The 20542-nt window shown below is 41.8% G+C and overlaps 1 protein-coding gene across 3 annotated transcripts in view; it reads right to left on the minus strand.

Moving 5' to 3' along the window:
* The window catches only part of USP24 (ubiquitin specific peptidase 24), a 140481-nt gene extending 120874 nt beyond the window's left edge, over positions 1-19607 (minus strand). For all 3 annotated transcript variants that reach the window (XM_088835328.1, XM_055403730.2, XM_088835329.1), the window contains exon 1: positions 19038-19607. In XM_088835328.1, the coding sequence (XP_088691454.1) occupies positions 19038-19361 (324 nt within the window). In that variant the 5' untranslated portion in view covers positions 19362-19607. The remainder of the gene's footprint in view (positions 1-19037) is intronic.
* Positions 19608-20542: the final 935 nt, after the last annotated feature.

Below are 20542 nucleotides of genomic sequence, written 5' to 3' on the forward strand. Positions count from 1 at the left end.
CCTCAGAAATCTACGTTGGACACATGCATTGCCTGGGTGATCTCACTGAAATACTAAAGAGTAAGATTGTGTTGGGTAGGGCTGACCTTTGGACCAAACCACTGTTAATATCTAAGATATTTGTCAACTCTGAGAAACCAATTTTTGCTCCTTTGGAGGGCTGCTGGCCCTGCTGAGAATGCACAGTGTAATGGTCTTAAATACCATCCCCAAGCTGAAGGCCCTCACAGTTTATCTCCAGCATGAACCTCTTCCTAGACACCAGGCACTTATCCAATGCCTCCTCTGACATCTACACTAGGAATATTTACTAGGCATCTTAAATAAACACATCTGAAAACAAACTCTGGATCTTTCCCGTAAGATCCCATTACCTCCTTGCTCAGAACCCTCAATGCTCGACTCCATTCTGACAAAAAGGCCGTTTCAGAGGCCTCCAGGGCTCTAGTGAGGAGCTGCCCTCTGCTTCAGTTCTGAATCTCATCTAAAAGGCATACCCACCCCCTAGGCCAGCATGCTCTCTGCCCCATTCCTTGCTTCATCTTTTTCTACAGCACTCACCATCCAACACTGGACACTTAACTATTTGCTGTCTGTCTCCCCTCAGCCAGAATATAAGCTCCGCCAGGGCAGAATTTTTGCTTTGTCTGTTGCATCAACAGCCTTTGCTTGATACAGAGTATGTGCTCGAGAAATATTTGGTGAATGAATGAATGAATATTAAGCATCTAATAAATACTTACGGAATGAAAGAGAAGGGGAAAGGATTCTAGGCCTAGAGAATTGTATGTGTGTGTCTACCACCAGAGAGAATGTGGCATATTTAAAGCACATTCTTCTATCTCCATAACAACAAATACTGAGTTGTATTAAACTTTACCTATTTACAGCTGTGGGGCTCTAATTGGATTGTGTTACTCAACAAGCTGGGGGCTTCTGTGTAGCTCAGCTGGTAAAGAATCTACCTGCAATGCAGGTAGCCCTGGTTCAATTCCTGGGTAGGGAAGTGGCTACCCACCAGTATTCTCGGGCTTCCCTGGTGGCTCAGACGGTAAAGAATCTGCCTTCCACAACTTCAGAAATGTCCCAGCGCTTCTGCCTAAATAGGTCTAGTAACCAAAAGCCTATGACACTTTAAGGCCGCCTGTTCCTTTTTCCGCACAAAGTTCAACTGAAATCTCTCTCCATGTAATTTAAACTAATACCTACCAGACCACAGTCAGATGGGATATAGTATTTTCTGTGACCCTTCATTTCTACACTTGTGAAAAGGAGACTGAGATTTGCTTGCTTGTAACTACAAATGGGCTTTGTGAGTACTAAGCAAAATAATGTATGTAAAAATGCTGTAAAGGCAAACCTCAAATAAACAAAGTAAAGATCTGTTATGGTTCTCTAAACTGCTCTTAAAAGGTTATTTTGCCCACACTTTTGCTTACAGGAACAAAACTCCACTGAAAACACTTCCATATTTCTCTTTTAAAAAGATATTCCATGCTCTTCTGGTAATAGGCTCTAATTCACCTTAATCCTTACAGGCATAAAGAAATGCATTAGGCTTAACAAAAAAGTTTCAAAGTGCAGAAACGGAGAATGAAGCCAGGGAGAACGAAAGGGAGTGAAAGTAAGGCACTGGACGTTTTGTGTGTGGAAAGAACACAGAACTGAGGGTGAAGACACGCTGGTTTAAGCTCACCACTAGCTGTAGGGTCTCAGGGCAGGGCTTCTTAGCCCCGGCACCACTGGCATTTTAGGGTGGACAGCCCTCCGCTGAGGGGCTGCCCTGTGCACCGTGGGATGGGTGGCAACATCCCAGGCCTCGGCCCACTGTGTGCCAGTGGTCCCCCTCTCCTGACAACCAAAAAGGCCTCCGGACATTACCACGTGCCCGCTGGCTGGGAACCACAGTCTTCCGTACGACTTGGCATCTTCACACTTAACTTTAGTATCAGCTTTGAAATGAAAACATTTACCTATAGATCTAAGATCCCTCTTTGGCTCTAAAAATGCTAAAATTCTATAAAAGATCAAAATAAAGATGACTGTAAGTGCAGTCTTATTAAAGAGAAACAAGTTACGTCATGAAGGAAGTTAATATTTTTGTTCAGTTTTCCCTATTACCTTAATAGACAATGATAAAACTTTCTTGTATATTTAAAATGATTCAATTATAAAATCTTTTAACAATATGAGACGAGAACTGGGTTATTTTTGAAAATGTCAATATCAAAAGACTAAAATGATATAAAGACTATTCTAGAATCTACATTAAAGGGATATGATAACCAAATGCAACGCATAATTTTTTATTCAGTCCTGTATTTTTTCCCAACACAGTGATACATCTGAAGTGCTTAATATGGGGCCTAGTACTTTATCATGATTTTTTTAAAGGTTCTATTCCATTTGTAGTTATTATAAAATGTCTGCTATACTCCCATGTTGTACTATACATCCTTGCGCCCTATTTTATACCTAACAGCTTATCCTCTCAATCCTTTACGCTTATGTTGCCCCTCCCGTCTCCTCTCCCCACTGTTTGTTCACTTTATCTGTGACTCCACTCCTTTGTTGTGATATTCACTAGTTTGTTTTATTTTTCAGAGTCCACATTTAAGTAGTATCATACAGTATATCTTTCTTGACCTATTTCACTTAGCATAACGCTCTCCACGTCTATCCATGTTATGGCAACTGGCAACATTTCATTCTTTTTTATGGCTACGTAGTATTTCTTTGTGTGTATGTATATGTGTATATATATATCCAGCCAGTCCATTCTAAAGGAGATAGATCCCAGGTGTTCATTGGAAGGACTGATGCTAAAGCTGAAACTCCAATACTTTGGCCACCTCATGTGATGAGCTGACTCATTGGAAAAGACTCTGATGCTGGGAGGGATTGGGGGTGGGAGGAGTCGGGGACAACAGAGAATGAGATGGCTGGATGGCATCACCAATGCGATGGACATGAGTTTGAGTGAACTCCGGGAGTTGGTGATGGACAGGGAGGCCTGGCGTGCTGTGATTCATGGGGTCGCAAAGAGTCGGACACGACTGAGCGACTGAACTGCACTGAACCGATACACATCTCCTTTATCTATTCATCTGTTGATGGACACTTAAGTTGCTTCCATACTTTGGCAATTATAAGTAATGCTGCTATGAACATCAGCATGTATGTATCTTTTCAAATCAGTGTTTTGTTTTGTTTTCAGATATACACTCAAGAGTGGAATTGCCAGCTCACACGGTAGTTCTATGTTTAGCTTTTTGAGAAACTTCCATACTGTCTTCCACAGTGACTACACCAAAGGTTCCCTTTTCTCCACACCCTCGCTAACGTTTGTCATTTGTATTCTTTTAGATGGCAGTCACTCTGACAGGTGTGAGATGATAATTTTTGATTCAATCCTGGACTGTTTTTTAAAACATTTATAAAGGATATTTTTGGTACAAGTGGGAAAATCAAAATATGGACCAAATAATAGAGAATATTAATGTACTGCTAAATTCCTTCGGTTGAGACAATGCTATTGTGGTTCTGTTGGACAATGTTTTTGCAACTTATGTTCAAAAGGTTCAGGAAAAAAAAACGTGCGTGTGTGCAGGTGTTTGTCTTTAGAGACAGGCGAGATAAAGTCAGTGTGACAGAATGTTTGTAAATGTTGAATCCAGGTGAAAGGTATGCAAGTGTTCACTGTACTGGTCTTCCAACTTTTCTGTAGGCTAGAAATCGCTCAAGATAAAAATTTTGGAAAAATTCATCTAGTATACAAATCACATTACATACACATTGGATTTGTCATTGGTCAGAGCACAAACACCTTTTCTAAAGCTTTAAAGCTTTATTAAGTACTTTTACCCAATCCTCTCCACTCCTGGGATAACTGGGGTCCCTGTTGGGGACAAGTCATCCTGAAAACACAACCTGATCTGTTGCTGATTACCCCTACTACCCTTCAGGATCACTGCAATAGGCTACGAGCTTCTAAGAAGCAATAAGAAGCCAGACCAGTGCCAAAGGCATTCAACAAATATTTGTTCAGTGCTGCATAAATGCGTCCCATACTACTGTTTCCTTTCTCTTCCTACTTTTACACACACCTTTTTGTTTTTTTCTTTTACATTAGGGTAAGGAAGGAGGGGTAAAAACCAATTAGTGTCTCAATAGCTTTACCTAAAAATAAACTCACTTGGATTAACAGTAATATCATTAATCATTATTATATTAATAAATGAAACAAGACAATCTAAAACAGAAAAGACACTAAATATCAGTTTACTATTATAATTATTCTGTATCCTATTTTTCTTTCTTTTCCAGAAGTGATAGTTTCTGAAAATAATCTTCTCCTTATTGAAGCTGAGCTCAACTAAGACATGTAATAAGAACAGACTGGTAAATAGTCCAACAAAGGCTAAAAAAAATTTTGTTTCTTCTAAGTCATGTATGGATGTGAGAGTTGGACCACAAAGAAAACTGGGTGCTGAAGAGTTGATGCGTTTGAATTGTGGTGTTGGAGAAGACTCTTGAGAGTCCCTTGCACTGCAAGGAGATCCAACTTGTCAATCCTAAAGGAAATCAACCCTGAATATTCATTGGAAGGACTGATGCTGAAGCTGAAGCTCCAATACTTTGGCCACCTGATGCGAAGAATTGACTCACTGGAAAAGACCCTGATGCTGGGAAAGACTGAAGGCAGAGGAGAAGGGGACGACAGGGCATAAGATGGTTAGATGGCATGACCGACTCGAGTTTGGACATGTGTTTGCGTAAGCTCCAGGAGTTGGTGATGGACAGGGAAACCTAGTGTGCTGCAGTCCATGGGGTCGCAAGGAGCTGGACATGACTGAATTGACCATACATTATGTTCTTTCCTGTGTACAGTATTTTTCTATTACAAAGCAGAGGGAGTGATGCTGAATACCAACTTCACATTTAATGCATTATGTCCAAAATGGTGTCCATTAGAAAGATACTGGCAACAGTTCAAAAAAAGTTGCCACAAACTGTGTGTGGTGTGTGTGCTCAGACGCAAAGTCGTGTTTAACTCTTTGCGACCCCCTGGATTATAGTCCACTAGGCTCCCCTCTCCATGGGATTATCTAGGCAAGAATACTGTAGTGGGTTGCCATTTCGTCCTCCAGGGGGCCTTCCTGACCCAGGAATCGAACCTGCATTGCAGGTAGATTCTTTACCACTGTACCACCTGGGAAGCCCTCTACAAACTGTAAAACAATGAAAATACCATGACAGAAATCTGCTATAGGGCTACCAAAATACTTCTTACCTTCAAGCTATGGTATAGGCTATTTCAGGCAAGATTCACTTTAAGAAACTGGAGTATGAAAGGAGGGGTTAAAAAAAAATTGAGCAGGGTCTCCATAGCTTTACTTCAAAATAAACTCACTTGGATTAACAGTAACATCATTAATCATTATTACACTGATAAATGCACCATTTCCAACATTACTTGATGTACGTGAATGGAAGAAAATGTGTTCCAAAATGCTGACGCAAACTAAATATTTTCCAGATCAGATTTTTTTATTTAGTACCTCCTATGTCAAGCGTGGCCCCCTCAGACAACCACATACTCCTTTCCGAATTGGGAAAGGAGTATGTCAAGGCTGTATATTGTCACCCTGCTTATTTAACTTATATGCAGAGTACATCATGTGAAATTCTGGGCTGGAAGAATCACAAGCTAGAATCAAGATTGTCAGGAGAAATATCAATAACAACAGATACACATATGACACCACCCTTATGACAGAAAGCAAAGAGGAACTGAAGAGGCTCTTGATGAAGGTGAAGAGGAGAGTGAAAAAGCTGGCCTGAAAATCAACATTCAAAAAAGGAAATTAACAGCATCCGGTCCCATCACTTCATGGCAAACAGACAAGGAAACAATGGAAACAGTGACATTTTATTTTTGGGGGCTCCAAAATCACTGCAGATGGTGACCGCAGCCATGAAATTAAAAGATACTTGCTCCTTGGAAGAAAGGCTATGACAAACCTAGACAGAGTACCAAAAAACAGAGATATTACTTTGCCAGCAAAGATCTGTATGGTCAAAGCTATGGTTTTTCCAGCAGTAACGTACAGATGTGAGAGCTGGACAATAAAATGGCTGAGGGTCAAAGAATTGATACGTTCAAACTGTGGTGCTGGTGAAGATTTTTGAGAGTCCCTTGGACATCAAGGAGATCAAACCAGTCAAACCTAAGGAAACAAGCCTGAATATTCATGGGAAGGGTTGATGCTGAAGCTGAAGCACCAGTACTTTGGCCACCTGATATGAACAGCCAACTCACTGGAAAAGACCTTTATGTCGGGAAAGATTGAAGGCAGGAGGAGAAGGGGACAACAGAGGACGAGATTGTCAGATGGCATCACTGACTCAATGGATGTGAGTTTGAGCAAACTCTGGGAAATAGTGAAGAACAGGGAAGCCTAGCGTGCTGCAGTCCATGGGGTTGCAAAGAGCCAGACATAACTGAGTGACTGAAAACAACAAATGTCAAGTGTTCCCCTGGACTTTGTGGTAAATAGAGATGATCAGACCCTGACCTCAAAAGACTGACAATTCAGTCTGGGTAGCAAATATATAAATAATTCCAATACAAGGGGATACATGCTATGACTGAGCACGGTATGTAAGGGTTTCTATTCAAACTCAAGAAGGGACTTTTAACTGGGTAGAGGGGAAGACTGACTAGGAGGAAGTGGAATAGAAGACATCAAGCTCTAAAAGAAAACCAGCAGCAAACCTAACTAACAGTACATGTGCTTTGGTTAACACCTGGAATTTCATGGGACTCACGAGACTGAAATAGGAGTATGTTCAATATCTAACTTTGCCAACTACAAGCTTGTGTTAAATCTACTTTGTGGAGAAAGGATCGAGCGCAAGGATCAAACTGATGTCACATAGTGCGGTTGGACTAATTCTCCTGGTCCAATACAACAAGAGAATTCCCCTTTCCTTAGGGGTGAAGGTTGAGGGGAACAGGCCAGGTAGAAGGAAAAGTATGTGTATACGATGGGAGTCATAAAAGAACTTGGCATATTTTAAGGCTAATTTTTTAAAATGGATCCTCTAAGAGTAAATCAACACACACTATGTTTTATTTCTATATTCATTAAAATATATAATGAATGCAAGTGTCATGTTTTTAAGAGTATTACTAGCCTTTCAAAGTATCATTCAAAATGTTTTTATTTCAAACCTACAGGTGGATAATATTTCCCAGTGGATATTGATGATAATCACTATATTTGATACATAGAGAACAAAAAGGCATTTTTAAGAAAGTAAAAGATATACAAATTAGGCATATGTTATTTCAAGAAATGGATATACTAACTATTAAGCTTATTTTAAACTATCAGTACCTATGTACAACTGTGGCCACTCAGGCAGGGAACCACTAATCCATGTCAGGTTTATGAAGATGCTCAGTAGACAAAGGGACACCGCTCCTTCACAAATGACCGCGCTTCTTCAACCTTCCTCTCCTAAGTCCGCACTGCCTTTCATAAACTTACCAGTAGCTGCTGACATTAGAAAGTGCTGAATGAGAAAGCAAGGTAAACAAGACAAGTATCCTCAAGGGGGAAAAAATGAATCAAGTGTCAACTTTTTGCCCCCTAACTGAAACTAGTATCTAACAAAGGAAATGGTGGTGATGACGATACAGCAAGCTTATGAGGAAGGATATACTAAAGAAGACTTCCTCGTGTCAGAAAGACAGTTTGGTCAAGTGCACAAAACGTTTCTTGAGAAGCAGAAAGCTAGTTCCCTTCCTGACATTGCTAACGATCCGAGTCAAGGTCCTTACCCCTAAACTGATGAGCTGTAACATCACAAGATCCCGATGGTCTCTTCCAGCTTTGAAACACATCTTCAACCTTCATCTTTAAATTTACAACTTTTAACATTTTTATTGGAACAGAGAGAGGAGAGGACAGAAAATACTCTTAGTTCTACAGATAATTATTTTGTTTTACAAAGTGTACCTTGCCAAGTATTCTTGATATTTCTCTCCTATGTTAAAATTACTGTGAACTGGGTGAATACAAGGTAACTCAGCATGGATTCTGATATTTGATTCTCGTTAACAAATACTTGGAACTTCTTTACCACAGACATGTTTTACACTCCAATCATAAAACCCCCAAAGTAATGAAAAGCAAACAGGACTTGCTTGTTATTCTCTACACATGTCAGTATGTCTGCACACATCTCATTAACCAACTGCTTTTTACAGTACAAGTCTTATATATTACACATACATTTTTTGCCTGGTATAACTGAGAATACTGATTGCTCAACAGACAACAGATATATTCTCAAAGCCAAATATGATATACAAACTAGTGAAATATAGGATGATCTGTTGCTACTGTTGTTTAAATGTTTCATTTAAAAACATTTCAAATGAAGCAGAAGGAAATCTAACAAAATGAAAAGTATTAACCTTTTAAAAGTATTTTAGTAAACATAAAACATTCCAACATAAAACTAAACACCCCCCCACAAACATTGATAATAAACTAAGGATTCCTAATGTTATTAATAACCGACAAGTTTTTCATTTAGCTTTAAAAACAATCTTTTTCTGGGGGTATTATCAACAATTATAAGAGATTTTTAGCCTAAAAAAAAGGCCAGTTTCTAAGAGCAATTTCTCTTTCTTGGGGGAAAAAATGCACAAATATGATTTTAGGATAAAACATAATGACATTTAGCTGAAATAGCACCATTCTTAAAAGAGGTACTAGTTGAGAGAATTATTAACCTAATATTAAACATGCAACAAGTAAACACAAATTCTGTACATTCCATGGCACTAAAAGAAGTATCACTTGAAAAAACAGTATCACTTGGTTTCCTGGCAATGGATACCACTATAGATCAAATTACATCACAAAAAAATTCTTGAGGCACTATTCAAATGCTTTGGAGAGATCTAATCTCTTCATACTTAAAGGACAACTCTTCAAGGCCTTAATTTTCTGAATTGTAACATTATGTTTATGGGACATGGAGCAAAGGAAACTGTAACAGAGAAGGGACTCTGTGATTGGTTCACTCCTGTATTCCCAACATCTACTCCGTGACTAGCATAGGTTCAATGCTCAATAAAAACCTACTGAATGAAGGTACACTTAAGTGTTTTATTCAACGGACTATTACCTGTCTTGCTGCTCTGACATTTTGGGTATAATGCCTGTTTTTATCATTGGAATTTGATTTCTATCTTTATTTAATGTAAATCAGAGAACTCTTCTAAGAACTCTCTATCTTTTTCCAGTATTTTAATAAAAATTCCTGAAACAGCAGTCTTGCCCTCTTAAAATAAGTAAGTAGATGTGAAAGAGTACATTAAGGGGAACCAATGACCGAAAAGAGTCAAGTGAGTGGACTGTTTCTTGAAAACAGCTGCTGCTGCTGCTAAGTCACGTCAATCGTGTCTTCTTGAAAACAGCAGATGAGACTGTCCGGAGCCCACCATGAGCCCCAGTCATGAGTGGCGGTGCTCAGTTCAGTTCAGTTCCTCAGTCGTGTCTGGCTCTTTGCAACCCCAGGAACCGCAGCATACCAGGCCTCCCTGTAGCAGCGCTACAAGTCCCAGAAATCACAGGTGACAAGGGAAGGCCTTGTTGGCCAGGTATGCATCTCTGTTCCATCCCTTTGGTGAAGCAAAGCTAAACAAAAAAAAAATCTATGTTTTAAAAACAGCTGTTTCCAAGACAGAGTCACAGATCTCAGAGAGTCTCTAAATGCTGGCAGGTTAATGTAAGGGTGAGTCCAAACATAACCTGAATCATAGATAACAAAGCCCTAAAATCAGTCAACAAGTCAAAATGCTTGAGGGATGGGGGGAACATGGAGAAAAGGAGAAAGGCAGGAAAAGCAACTAAACAGAAGCTCCATTAAAGCTCAAAATGTGACTCAAATTCGAAAAGTCCTGCTGAACCACATCTTCCGAGCCAGTCTTCTTACAGCTAGAATTAGGAACTATCTAGTAAGTATATAATCAAACATGAAATTTAGATTAAAAAAAAGTTCCCAATTTTATGTTAGGAAGCAATATACTTTTTCCTGTTTTTCAGTTACATAAAACACAAAACCTTCCTATATTTAACTTTCCTCAGTTGCAAAGTTTTAAAACAATTTTAGAATCTAGGCAAAATTTTCCCAAGAATCATGAAATACTTTAATCAATTTTTAAAGCTACTTTCATTTTTAATGGACACCAGACTTTGGTTTGTCTTCATTTAATAGAGTTTATATACTTTTAAAAAACTTAATCTTTTTTTAATTCAGTAAAACAGAAGAGAATTACCTGTATACGCCATCACCCAAAAATAACAGCCATTTGTGTTTAGCATGTTTATTTAGAAAACCAAGTGCGTATATTTACACATGCTATTTTCTGAAAGGCCTTATACCTTTTAACTTCTCAATGAGATTAAAGAATGAAAATTAACCACAGATTTAGTGCAAGATGCCCATTTCATGGACGAGAAAACTGAGGCTCAGAGAGGCAAACTGACTTGCCCAATAGACTTATAGTTAGCAATCAACAGAACCCTGAAGAGAAATGTACTATATCCCAAATTCCTGGTTTAATATTCTTTCAAATGCCATTTGATTTTTTATTTCCCTTAAGGTATTCCTCCTCCATTCATTTAGTTATTTACTGAGTCAAACACTGTGAGCCAGGGGTCCGAGGGACACAGAGATAAAAAGAAATAATACTGCTCCTCAAGTACAGTGGAAATACAGATACATACATGTAAATACACCTCCGTCTTAGCTAAAATATGATTTCTTTACTTGGTATACCTACAAAATGCCATTGGGAGAATGTGGCCATGTGAGACAAGCATGCCTTGAAGAGAAATGGCATTTAAGGTATCTTGAAGAATAAATCCATGTTAGCCAGACACATGCTTACTGAGGTTTGGGGATGAGAGTGAGGGAACAGATGGCCCCTGAACTGCAAGGGAGAACATGGCACTGGAAGGCAAGAGGCATGATGGGATGGATAAGTATGGAGATCTTGAAAGAAAGGAGTTCAGATTTTACCTACAGGAATTAAGGAACCACCAAACATTTTTAAGCAAGGTTCAGTTCAGTTCAGTCGCTCAGTCGTGTCCAACTCCTTGCGACCCCATGAATCGCAGCACGCCAGGCCTCCCTGTCCATCACCAACTCCCCGAGTTCACCCAAACTCATGTACATTGAGTCGGTGATGCCATCCAGCCATCTTATCCTCTGTTGTCCCTTTCTCCTCCTGCCCCCAATCCCGCCTAGCATCAGGGTCTTTTCCAGTGAGTCAACTCTTCGCATGAGGTGGCCAAAGTATTGGAGCTTCAGCTTCAACATGAGTCCTTCCAACGAACAACCAGGACTGATCTCCTTCAGAATGGACTGGTTGGATCTCCTTGCAGTCCAAGGGACTCTCAAGAGTCTTCTCCAACACCACAGTTCAAAAGCATCAATTTTTCAGTGCTCAGCTTTCTTCACAGTCCAACTCTCACATCCATACATGACCACTGGAAAAACCATAGCCTTGACTACGGACCTTAGCTGGCAAAGTAATGTCTCTGCTTTTTAATATGCTATCTAGGTTGGTCATAACTTTCCTTCCAAGGAGTAAGCGTCTTTTCATTTCATGGCTGCAATCAGCATCTGCAGTGATTTTGGAGCCCAAAAAAATAAAGTCTGACACTGTTTCCACTGTTTCCCCATCTATTTCCCATGAAGTGATGGGACCGGATGCCATGATCTTAGTTTTCTGAATGTTGAGCTTTAAGCCAACTTTTTCACTCTCCTCTTTCACTTTCATCAAGAGGCTTTTTAGTTCCTCTTCACTTTCTGACATAAGGGTGGTGTCATCTACATATCTGAGGTTACTGATATTTCTCCTGACAATCTTGACTCCACCTTGTGCTTCTTCCAGCCCAGCGTTTCTCATGATATACTCTGCATAAGCAAGGTTATCTCATACCTAAAATTTATATTTTACAAAGATCATTCTGGTACCCATGAGTGGCACAGAGAAACAGTAAGAAAGGGACAGGAACAAAACCGGAACAGTAACAGAGAGGGCAGGAGAGATATTTACGGTAGAATTAACAGGCTACTTGATAAGAAGACAAAATAAGGAATCTTAAATAAATTAAACAATTGACAGATGGTGTTGCCATTGGCAGTATGAAATACCTTCATAGTTTTTAGGATCTGTATTTTAAATTGCTACTAAAATGCTACACGGTAGGCTTCTAATGGTAAGTTGCAGAAAGCAATTCAATTTTCAACCAAAACTGCCAATATGAGTGAGGAATGGAAAGAAGGGGGAAAAAAAGCCTGAAAATTTTGATCTGTTTATGAAAACTAGATTCTAAAAGAAGACAAAGTAGAAATTGAAAAGTACTGGCAACAGCGACTAACAAATCTTTCTGGAGAATTTTTTAACTTCAGAAACCATTTTGGAAGCCTACTGATAAAGAATGTATCATATTTACTTTTTTAATAAAATATTTCTAACATAAACATTTTAAACTTAAGTAAAAGTATATCAAATGCTGTCAACTGAATTTTACAATGCACATAGCTGAAACAAGATACTACAAGAAAGCAAACTATACTGGAACTTAAAAAGTGAGAAAACTTTGGTGGGCACTGAAGGATATTACTTATTTCCAAGAAGAAACATAAAATCTTCAACTTAGCCCCAGAAAAAGATTCCACCTTCATGGCTAAAGATTCCTGCTTCATGGTTAAAGTATTTCAATTTTGGTAAAGATTATCAAAATGAAATGCCAACTTAATTGTGTTAGCTCTTTTCTTCAGAACAAATAAAAATACACCAAATCTAATGTCACTTACTACCAATATGAGCTTAAGAAAAAAATTTTACAACTCAGTTGTGACTGAAAAGTATTTCAATACTGAATAATAAAAATTCCTATTATAATAATGAGAATGAGAAATACAAACTTAAAAAAGAAAGTAAAACTCCCTGGAAGGAAGGCGAGAAAAAACATCTACTCTTGAAAGTGAAGTACAACTTTCTTAGCAATGCCTCCACAATGCAAAAGTCTCAGGCTGATACGTCCCTTGTATCTCAATTTTCCAGGTACCTTAATGCTTATTTCTTTATACGCCCAACTTTCTTCTTATTTTCAAAATCAAAACCGTGGTAAAATGTATTACACATTCCTGAACTTTCTTAAACAGAACAGACTGTAACCTTTTCTGGAGCACGGCATCAGTAAAAACAGCCTCTCGGGGGCATGCAGCACACAAAGCCGTTGGACATCGCTCCATACACACTGCTTTGCCTTCAGTTTCCTGCCCCTCCCTCCTTTATCCCTGAGCTACTTGTCACTTCTCACTACTTTGTTTGCCTCCAGCAGCTCATCACCTCATGCCTGGAGTCCACTACTGCAAAACACTTCTAATTTTATAGGAAACCTAATATTAAAGCTTATTTGAACTATGTTTTAAAAAAAGACAAAACAGCTAGGACTTCCCTGGTGGCTCAGTGGTAGAGAATCCACCTGCCAGTGCAGGAGACACAGGTTTGACCTCTGATCCGGGAGGATCCCACATGCTGCGGAGCAACTGAGCCCATGCCACAATTTACTGAGTCTGCTCTAGAGCCCGTGAACCACAACTACTGACCTCACACGCCTCAGCTGCTGAAGCCCTCATTCTCTAGAGCCCGAGCTACACAGCAAGAGAAGCCGCCGCAATGAGAAGCCGGTGCACTGCAACTTTAGGGGAGCCCCCCAACTCGCCGCAACTAGAGAGAAGCATGAGCAGCAGCAGAGACCCACAACTGTCAAAAATAAAAGCAACTAAATAAGTAAAATAAAAACAAACTAAAAACACAAACAAGTGAAGTGCATGATCCTGAGTACATGCGGAATATGAGGGTGTTCTGAAATGGTTTAATCTTATATATTTTCCTTCTCATTTCTCTTTGGTACTTCAAATAAGAAAAACTTCTGGGAAAACTGAACTCCACAGACAGGAAAATTATTACTGAACCAAATCTTCCTAAATATAATAATTCTTATTAAAAGCAACAAGTTTTCATCTTTGCACTCAAATTCAAATAAAATCCACATTATATGCTTTTTGAGCAGTAAGCATGAAGCTGTGGAATACCTTGATGTCTGCTATTTAGGTTATATTATGGTTGAAATTCTTTCCTCAAATTATTAAAACAACATTTACTTTTCTAATACTGTTACTGGTTTCAAATTTTAAGCTAACAGGATTATTATGTTGCATAAAGCTGTACCTACCTACTATGATTTCACTAGAATACACCTCACTGATACACAAAAGGTACTTCTTTCATGCCAAATTACATTCACTCTAATAGCAAATGGTCAGGTAATTACAAGTCAGATGAACTCATATGCCTAGTTCGCAAAGGAGACACATATATACTAGATTATAAAGAAATTCTTATTTCAAAATTAATCTTTCAGAGTCCCTATTTTTCATGTACTTTCAACTGAATTCTGGAGTTCTTTTTTTCTCTTTTTTTGGCCTTGCCCCATGGTATGCAGAATCTTAGTTCCCAGCCCAGGGATGGAACTGCTGCCCCTTGTACTGAGGCACAGAGTCCTAACCACTGGATTGCCAAGGAAGTCCTGGGAATTATTTTATTTTTTAACTCTAAAACTTATAGATTCCACATTTTCTAATTTAACAAGTCACAGCAGATCAGAAACTGTAAATCATATATTCAAATCAGAAATAATTAAAATTTATTTATAAGATATTTACTCCACATTCAAATGAGCTAGGATTGTGTATTTTAAAGGAAAAAAAAGACATGAGTTTTAATATAAACCTTAGTATATTATGTAATATATAATGCATAATTTTAATTCATGTATAACTATCCATTTAATACCAAAAGAAAAAAAAAGAGGCAAAAATAAGTTAAGGAGTTACAAATTAATGTGATTTTTATGTGATTTATATATATTCTACCAGGACCAACTTTGGGGCTCTTAACAAAAAAGCAATGAAATCATGCAAATACTTCTGACAAAATATTTCCAGAAGACTATTCACAATTAAAGAGGAACAAAACAAGGAGTTCACAATATTAGTGAGATCACAGCGTTAAACGTCACTTCTAGGAATAACAATTAACATGAAACTCAACACTAAGGTATTTCTGTTAAAATTCTCCCTGCAAAACAAATTCCATTTTAGTATTTTCTAAAGACAAAACAAGGAAACTTAGTAACAAGTAAGGTATATTGCACAAGTGTTAAATTTTAAAACGTGCCTAAAAGGGTTCCTGGTTCTAAGTTCTGACTCTCTGGATAGGATCACAGTTCTTAAAAGGACCAACTCTATCCCAGCTCTTAGGAGGGCAGAACCAGGGGGCATGCCCTGAAGCGTGGTCAAGGGGGCTAACATTAACCATAAAAGAAACACTGAAGAATTCTAACAGTTGGGGGTGTTAAACATCTGGATAAGTTATTTGGAGCAGCTGTGAGATCTCACTCTCTTTAATAATAGAGCAGACTCCTACCTGCTGTAGAAAGGTTGTGAAGTAATGCTATTCAAAATCAAAACTGGTGAACTTTTCAAAATCCCATCCAGACCAAGACACTGAGAATTAATACACGTCTACACCCAGCACAACTTTCTAAAAAGCAGTACCTTTATGTCACTGGAAGATTATCTAAAAAAGTGGCTTTCTGTGCAGTGTTACGCATTCTACTAGACATCTGAGTCTTTTCTATCTGCATTCTCCTTGGTGCTACTGAACCAGAAGTTGACTGCTTTTACTTTCCAAATTTTAATTTTTCAACCAAATCCTAATTAAAGCACGAGACCAAATTACTAAACTGATTTACCTAACTGCGTGACCTTGGGAAGTCACTTCTTGTAAAACTAGAGGCTTACACTAAGATCCACCAGAATGCAACCTCCACATTCTGTTTCCAGCCCCAGAACCTGGAAGGATTAAATGCTTACCAAATGAGAGGGCTGTTCCTGTTACCAAATGACAAATACAAAATTTTTTAACAATTGGATTTTGATCTGTATATTTCCAAACATTTTTAAGAGGACACTGAAACTGAAATTTCCTAATGGATCAATACAAATTTATATAATTCAGACAAGGATCTCATTTTAAAGAAATAAAACAAGTAGATTATACAAGAGCTGACAATCTTCACCTTGTTCATTACACTTTCCTTTCTCCAACTGTTCACTGTGTCCTGTCCCTTTTTCATTTGAAAGGCAGGCTTCTGGTAGGAAGAGAGTGCACTAGACTTGCAGTGAGTGGGCCTGGATCCTAGTCCCATCTCTTTCATGAACTGACTCTGTGGGGACATGTCACTTCCCCTATGGGGCTTGCCCGCTTGCGTATGTAAAACCAAGGAGACAAACTAAGCATTAATTTCTTAAATCTTCTTTAAAAAGGTAGGATTCTCCCTTCATTCTATTCATTATCCTATTCCCAATGCCTTGATTCAGCCCTTGCAAGCCACATCTTTCCTAGCTTGTACAGGAACCTCAAATTTGTCTCTTTCCCTCTTTATTTTTCCTTTTTATCTAAAAATGAATTCAATCTTAAACCATGAGTTGAATAGAATGAAAAAAAAGTCTTTGAAGTCAAAGAGACCAGTTTCTAATTCAGATTTTGCCACTAGCTAAACATAGCTCTAAAATAGTGATGTTATTAACTACCTCACTGGGGATTAACTACAATGTATAAAGAACCTAACAGCACCTGACACCATATAGATGTTCAACAATGATCAGTGCTTCTCCCTATTTCCCAAGATCAAATGCCTCAGGTTCCCATTGTCGACAAGAATGACCAACAAGCTGCACATGCGGCATGCAAGTAGATTTGTAAAACTACAGAGGCAACAACTGGATTAAATATTCTCACCAGGTTCCCATGTGCCTGTATCCTTGTCAGTTTTCTTCTGGGTAAAGCTTCCTCAGTCACCAGTAGCACCCCCCACCTCCAACTCTGTGACCTTGCAAAATTAAACGGTAGAGCCAAATCCACAAGTCAAGAGGAAATGAAAACTTGACACGGGTCTTCAAAAAGTCATAGATTCTCTAGATTTTACGTGAAAGCAAACTCCTCAGCCTGTCATCCATGTGAAAGGAAGCCAGTTCCAATTCTTAGTGTTTAAATGTTCAGGCAGGGCAGCTTACACTAGTATTTAAACATACATTAGTACAGTCAATGTTAAAGTACCACCAAGCATTATAATTTATTTTGATTTTGCAATTCCAGGAAATTAAAAGGTGTAATAAAAGAAAAAAAAAGAATAAGTTTTTTCACAAAATGAGGATATGCTGAACTTTGAAGAACTATACAAGCAGCTTCAGAAAAAGCAGTGGCTTTCTTCTTGATTTCAAAACTGGGTCAAAACTAAAAGGAACAAGGAGAGGAGTGATGGGGGCTTGCAAACAGAAGCTCATTTCTTAAAGCGATTTAAGTACAGTTATTTAATTATATGGGACCTTTCCCCCAAAGTAGGAATAATTACAACCTTTACTTCCATACACTAGTCAATGATACAGCTGAGTTACTGGTAACAGAGGGAAATCAATCAAGTGTGTGGAAGTCTGGAAACCAAAGAGATCTTGTGAAGAAATCTAGTTTTTTGAAGTGCCACTTTCTTTCCCAAGCTACTTTACCCAATCAAAAGTCCATGCTGCCAAAGCATGTGACTAAAAAGACAATATTATTTATGAAAAAATTCTTTCAGGAGGCTTAGCTTTATTAAGAATTATCCAAATTCACATCTCTACTTAAAAACCCAAACCACTAGAGTAAGCAAGCCAACCTGCTCTACTGGACCTTTGAAATGTACTATGCAGCAAATCGGACCAAAATCCCTATCATGAGCTGTCATTTTTCTGCAAAGGAATTATTCACCAACACTGTTGCTTCTGGTTGATCCTTTTTTAAAAAAAAATGAGAGGTAAAGTCTGTTTTCTCCCTCATGTTCTTTGCTCACATCTCAAACTAAACAGAAGGAAATGTCTCCCCCCTTCTTGAGATCTCTGATCAAAGCCATTCCACCTAGCTGGCCCTTTCTCCTTATTTCCCACCCTGTCCCTCTGCAGAACACCCTCACTGCTACAACCCCTTTCTCCAGTCTAGATTTCCCTCATTCCTGACTTAATCGATGACCAGTACCCAGACTTGGTCCCAGCTTCATCTTCCAACTCCAGTCCCATCACTGCCGAGCCCCTCCTCAGCTCTGACTTCTGTCCTGGCCTCTTATCTCTAACCTCTCTCAGTCTAATCCCCATGGCTTTAATACCTGATTTTATCGATGACGCCCCCACCCACCTCTCATATCGATTATCGTCATTCCTGGCCTCTGCCACAGTCCCTCTTCATTTTAGACCCCGACCAGTCTCCTCTTTTTTCTGGTCCTTGGCTAAAACCCAAGTCCCATCGTAACCTCAAGTCCTCCTCTGACCCCAGCAAAGGCCTTTACTCTGGCTGGCCCATCCCACTTTTTCTCTGACTCTGAACCTGGTGCCTTCCCCCACTCCTTCACTGAAACCCTGGGCCTCGAAATCTCGGGTCCTCGCCTAGTCTCCTAGTACCCCATTTCTGACCGCCTGATAACACGCGCCATCCCCCATCACACACTCCGGGCCAATGTGTCATCTTCCCCGACCTCGGGGATGCCAGCTTTGGACCCTCCTCCCCATCCCCTTCCCGGGCCTGCCCCGCTGGTGACCTCAGCTCAAAGCCCGAGAGACCCCTCCCCACCCTGCCGCGCAGCCCTGCCCCGCATCAGCCCTGACCCTGCGGGCTCCACTCCCCACCTGACCGCGGCCCGGGGACCTCCGTCTGCCCTTTCTCCGGGCCTCCCCTGCTCCACGCGCCCTCCGCACTTCAAGCCCGGTGGGGTGTGTCCCCTCCCCGCGGAACTCCGGCCCGCTGGCCTCTCCCGCGGGGGGCACGGGTCGCCCCTGCTCACCTCGGCGTCCACCACCTCGTGGTAGGCGGGCGGGGGGTCGAACCCGCCGCCGCCTGCGGTGCTCCCGCCGCGGGAGGGGCCGTCGCCGCCGCCGCCGCCGCCGCCGTCGCCCCGCGAGCCCCCGCCGGGCCCGGGGCCGGGGCCGCCGCCGCTGTCCATGGGCTCGTAGCCGCCGTAGTCGAGGCCCGGCCGCTCGTTGGTGAGCAGCGCCACGGCTTCGTTGATGTCGTTCTTGGCCAGGCGCAGGGCCTTGCGGATGGTGGCGGGGTCCGAGAAGCCCATGCACAGCAGCGTGGTCATGTGCTGCTCCTCCTCCGACTCCATGGCTCCGGCCTCCGGGCCCCGCCGGCCGGCGAGCGGCGGAGCTGCGGGTCCGGGGCCTGGCGGGCCCAGCAGCGCTGCCTCCGCGCCGTCCCCGCGCCCGGGCGGGCCCGTGCGCTCCCGGGCTGCGCGCTCCGCGGCCGCCGGGCCGGGCTGGGCGCGGGCGTGGGCCCCGCGAGCCGCGCTGCGGCGGTGGGCGCTCAGCAGCGGCGGCGGCCCGGCCCAGCCCCGCGCGCCGCCATGTTGGCCTCCGCCTCCGCCTCCGCCTCCTCCGGCCCGCGGGGCCGCGCCTCCGCTCCCGGAAGCCGCACGAGCAGCCGCGGGGCCCGCGGGTCACGGGGGCGGGCTGGGGGCTGATTTTTCTTTCTTTCGTTTTTTTTTTTTTAAAAACAGAGGCGATAAGGGAGGGGCCGCGCCGCGCAGCGTCTAGGTCGAAAGGGCCGCCATGAGGCCCAGGCGGAGGCGATGGCGGGTTCGCCGCCGCCCGCCCATTCCTCCAGCAACAGGTTCCCCCGGGATCGGGAGGGGCGGGAATGAAGTCCAGCTCGCGGCGCGGAGCGTCCCCGAGCCGGCGATCCTGCCCTGCGCTGACGGCTGTTCCCTCCGAACCTCCCCGGAGCCCCCGCCGGACTCCCGCTGCCGGACTCGCTCGCCCGGGCGCGGCCCGGAACGCTCTCCATCCTGAACGCAGTGCGCTTGGCCGCCGCTGTAACCCGTCCCCAGCCCGGTGACAGGGACCGCGCTCCCGAAGAAGTCCTTCAGCCGCGCTGCCCGAAATACCCTTCAGCGCGCACTTAAATTCAGGCCCCAAACCGGCCCACTCGGGCTGAAATGCACCGTACTCTTGACCTAAATCCTCGCAACTTTCGCTGAAATCACCCTTAACTGGTTTAAGTGAATTCCCAGCCCTCGTTGAATTTGCCTTCCATTGACTGACCACCACCTACCTACCCCCGGCTGACCTGAGTGGACTCTACCAAACACATGCCAGAGTCCCCTGAGAGTCTGAAAAATATTTTTTACAACCCGAACTCTAAATCCCAGTGCTCCCTGTGAAAACCTCCAAAAACTCCAGACTGCATCACCCGCCTTCAGCCTCTGACTCATCCCAGCACCTCGGACCTCTGTTCCCCTCCTGATACCCACCCACCCACGTTTCACTGCATTCCTTGGCTCAGGATTCC

This window comes from Moschus berezovskii, chromosome 4 (genome assembly GCF_049115385.1).
Source record: "Moschus berezovskii isolate FMDL1 chromosome 4, NW_MosBer_1.0, whole genome shotgun sequence".
In the NCBI taxonomy this organism is placed as follows: domain Eukaryota; kingdom Metazoa; phylum Chordata; class Mammalia; order Artiodactyla; family Moschidae; genus Moschus; species Moschus berezovskii.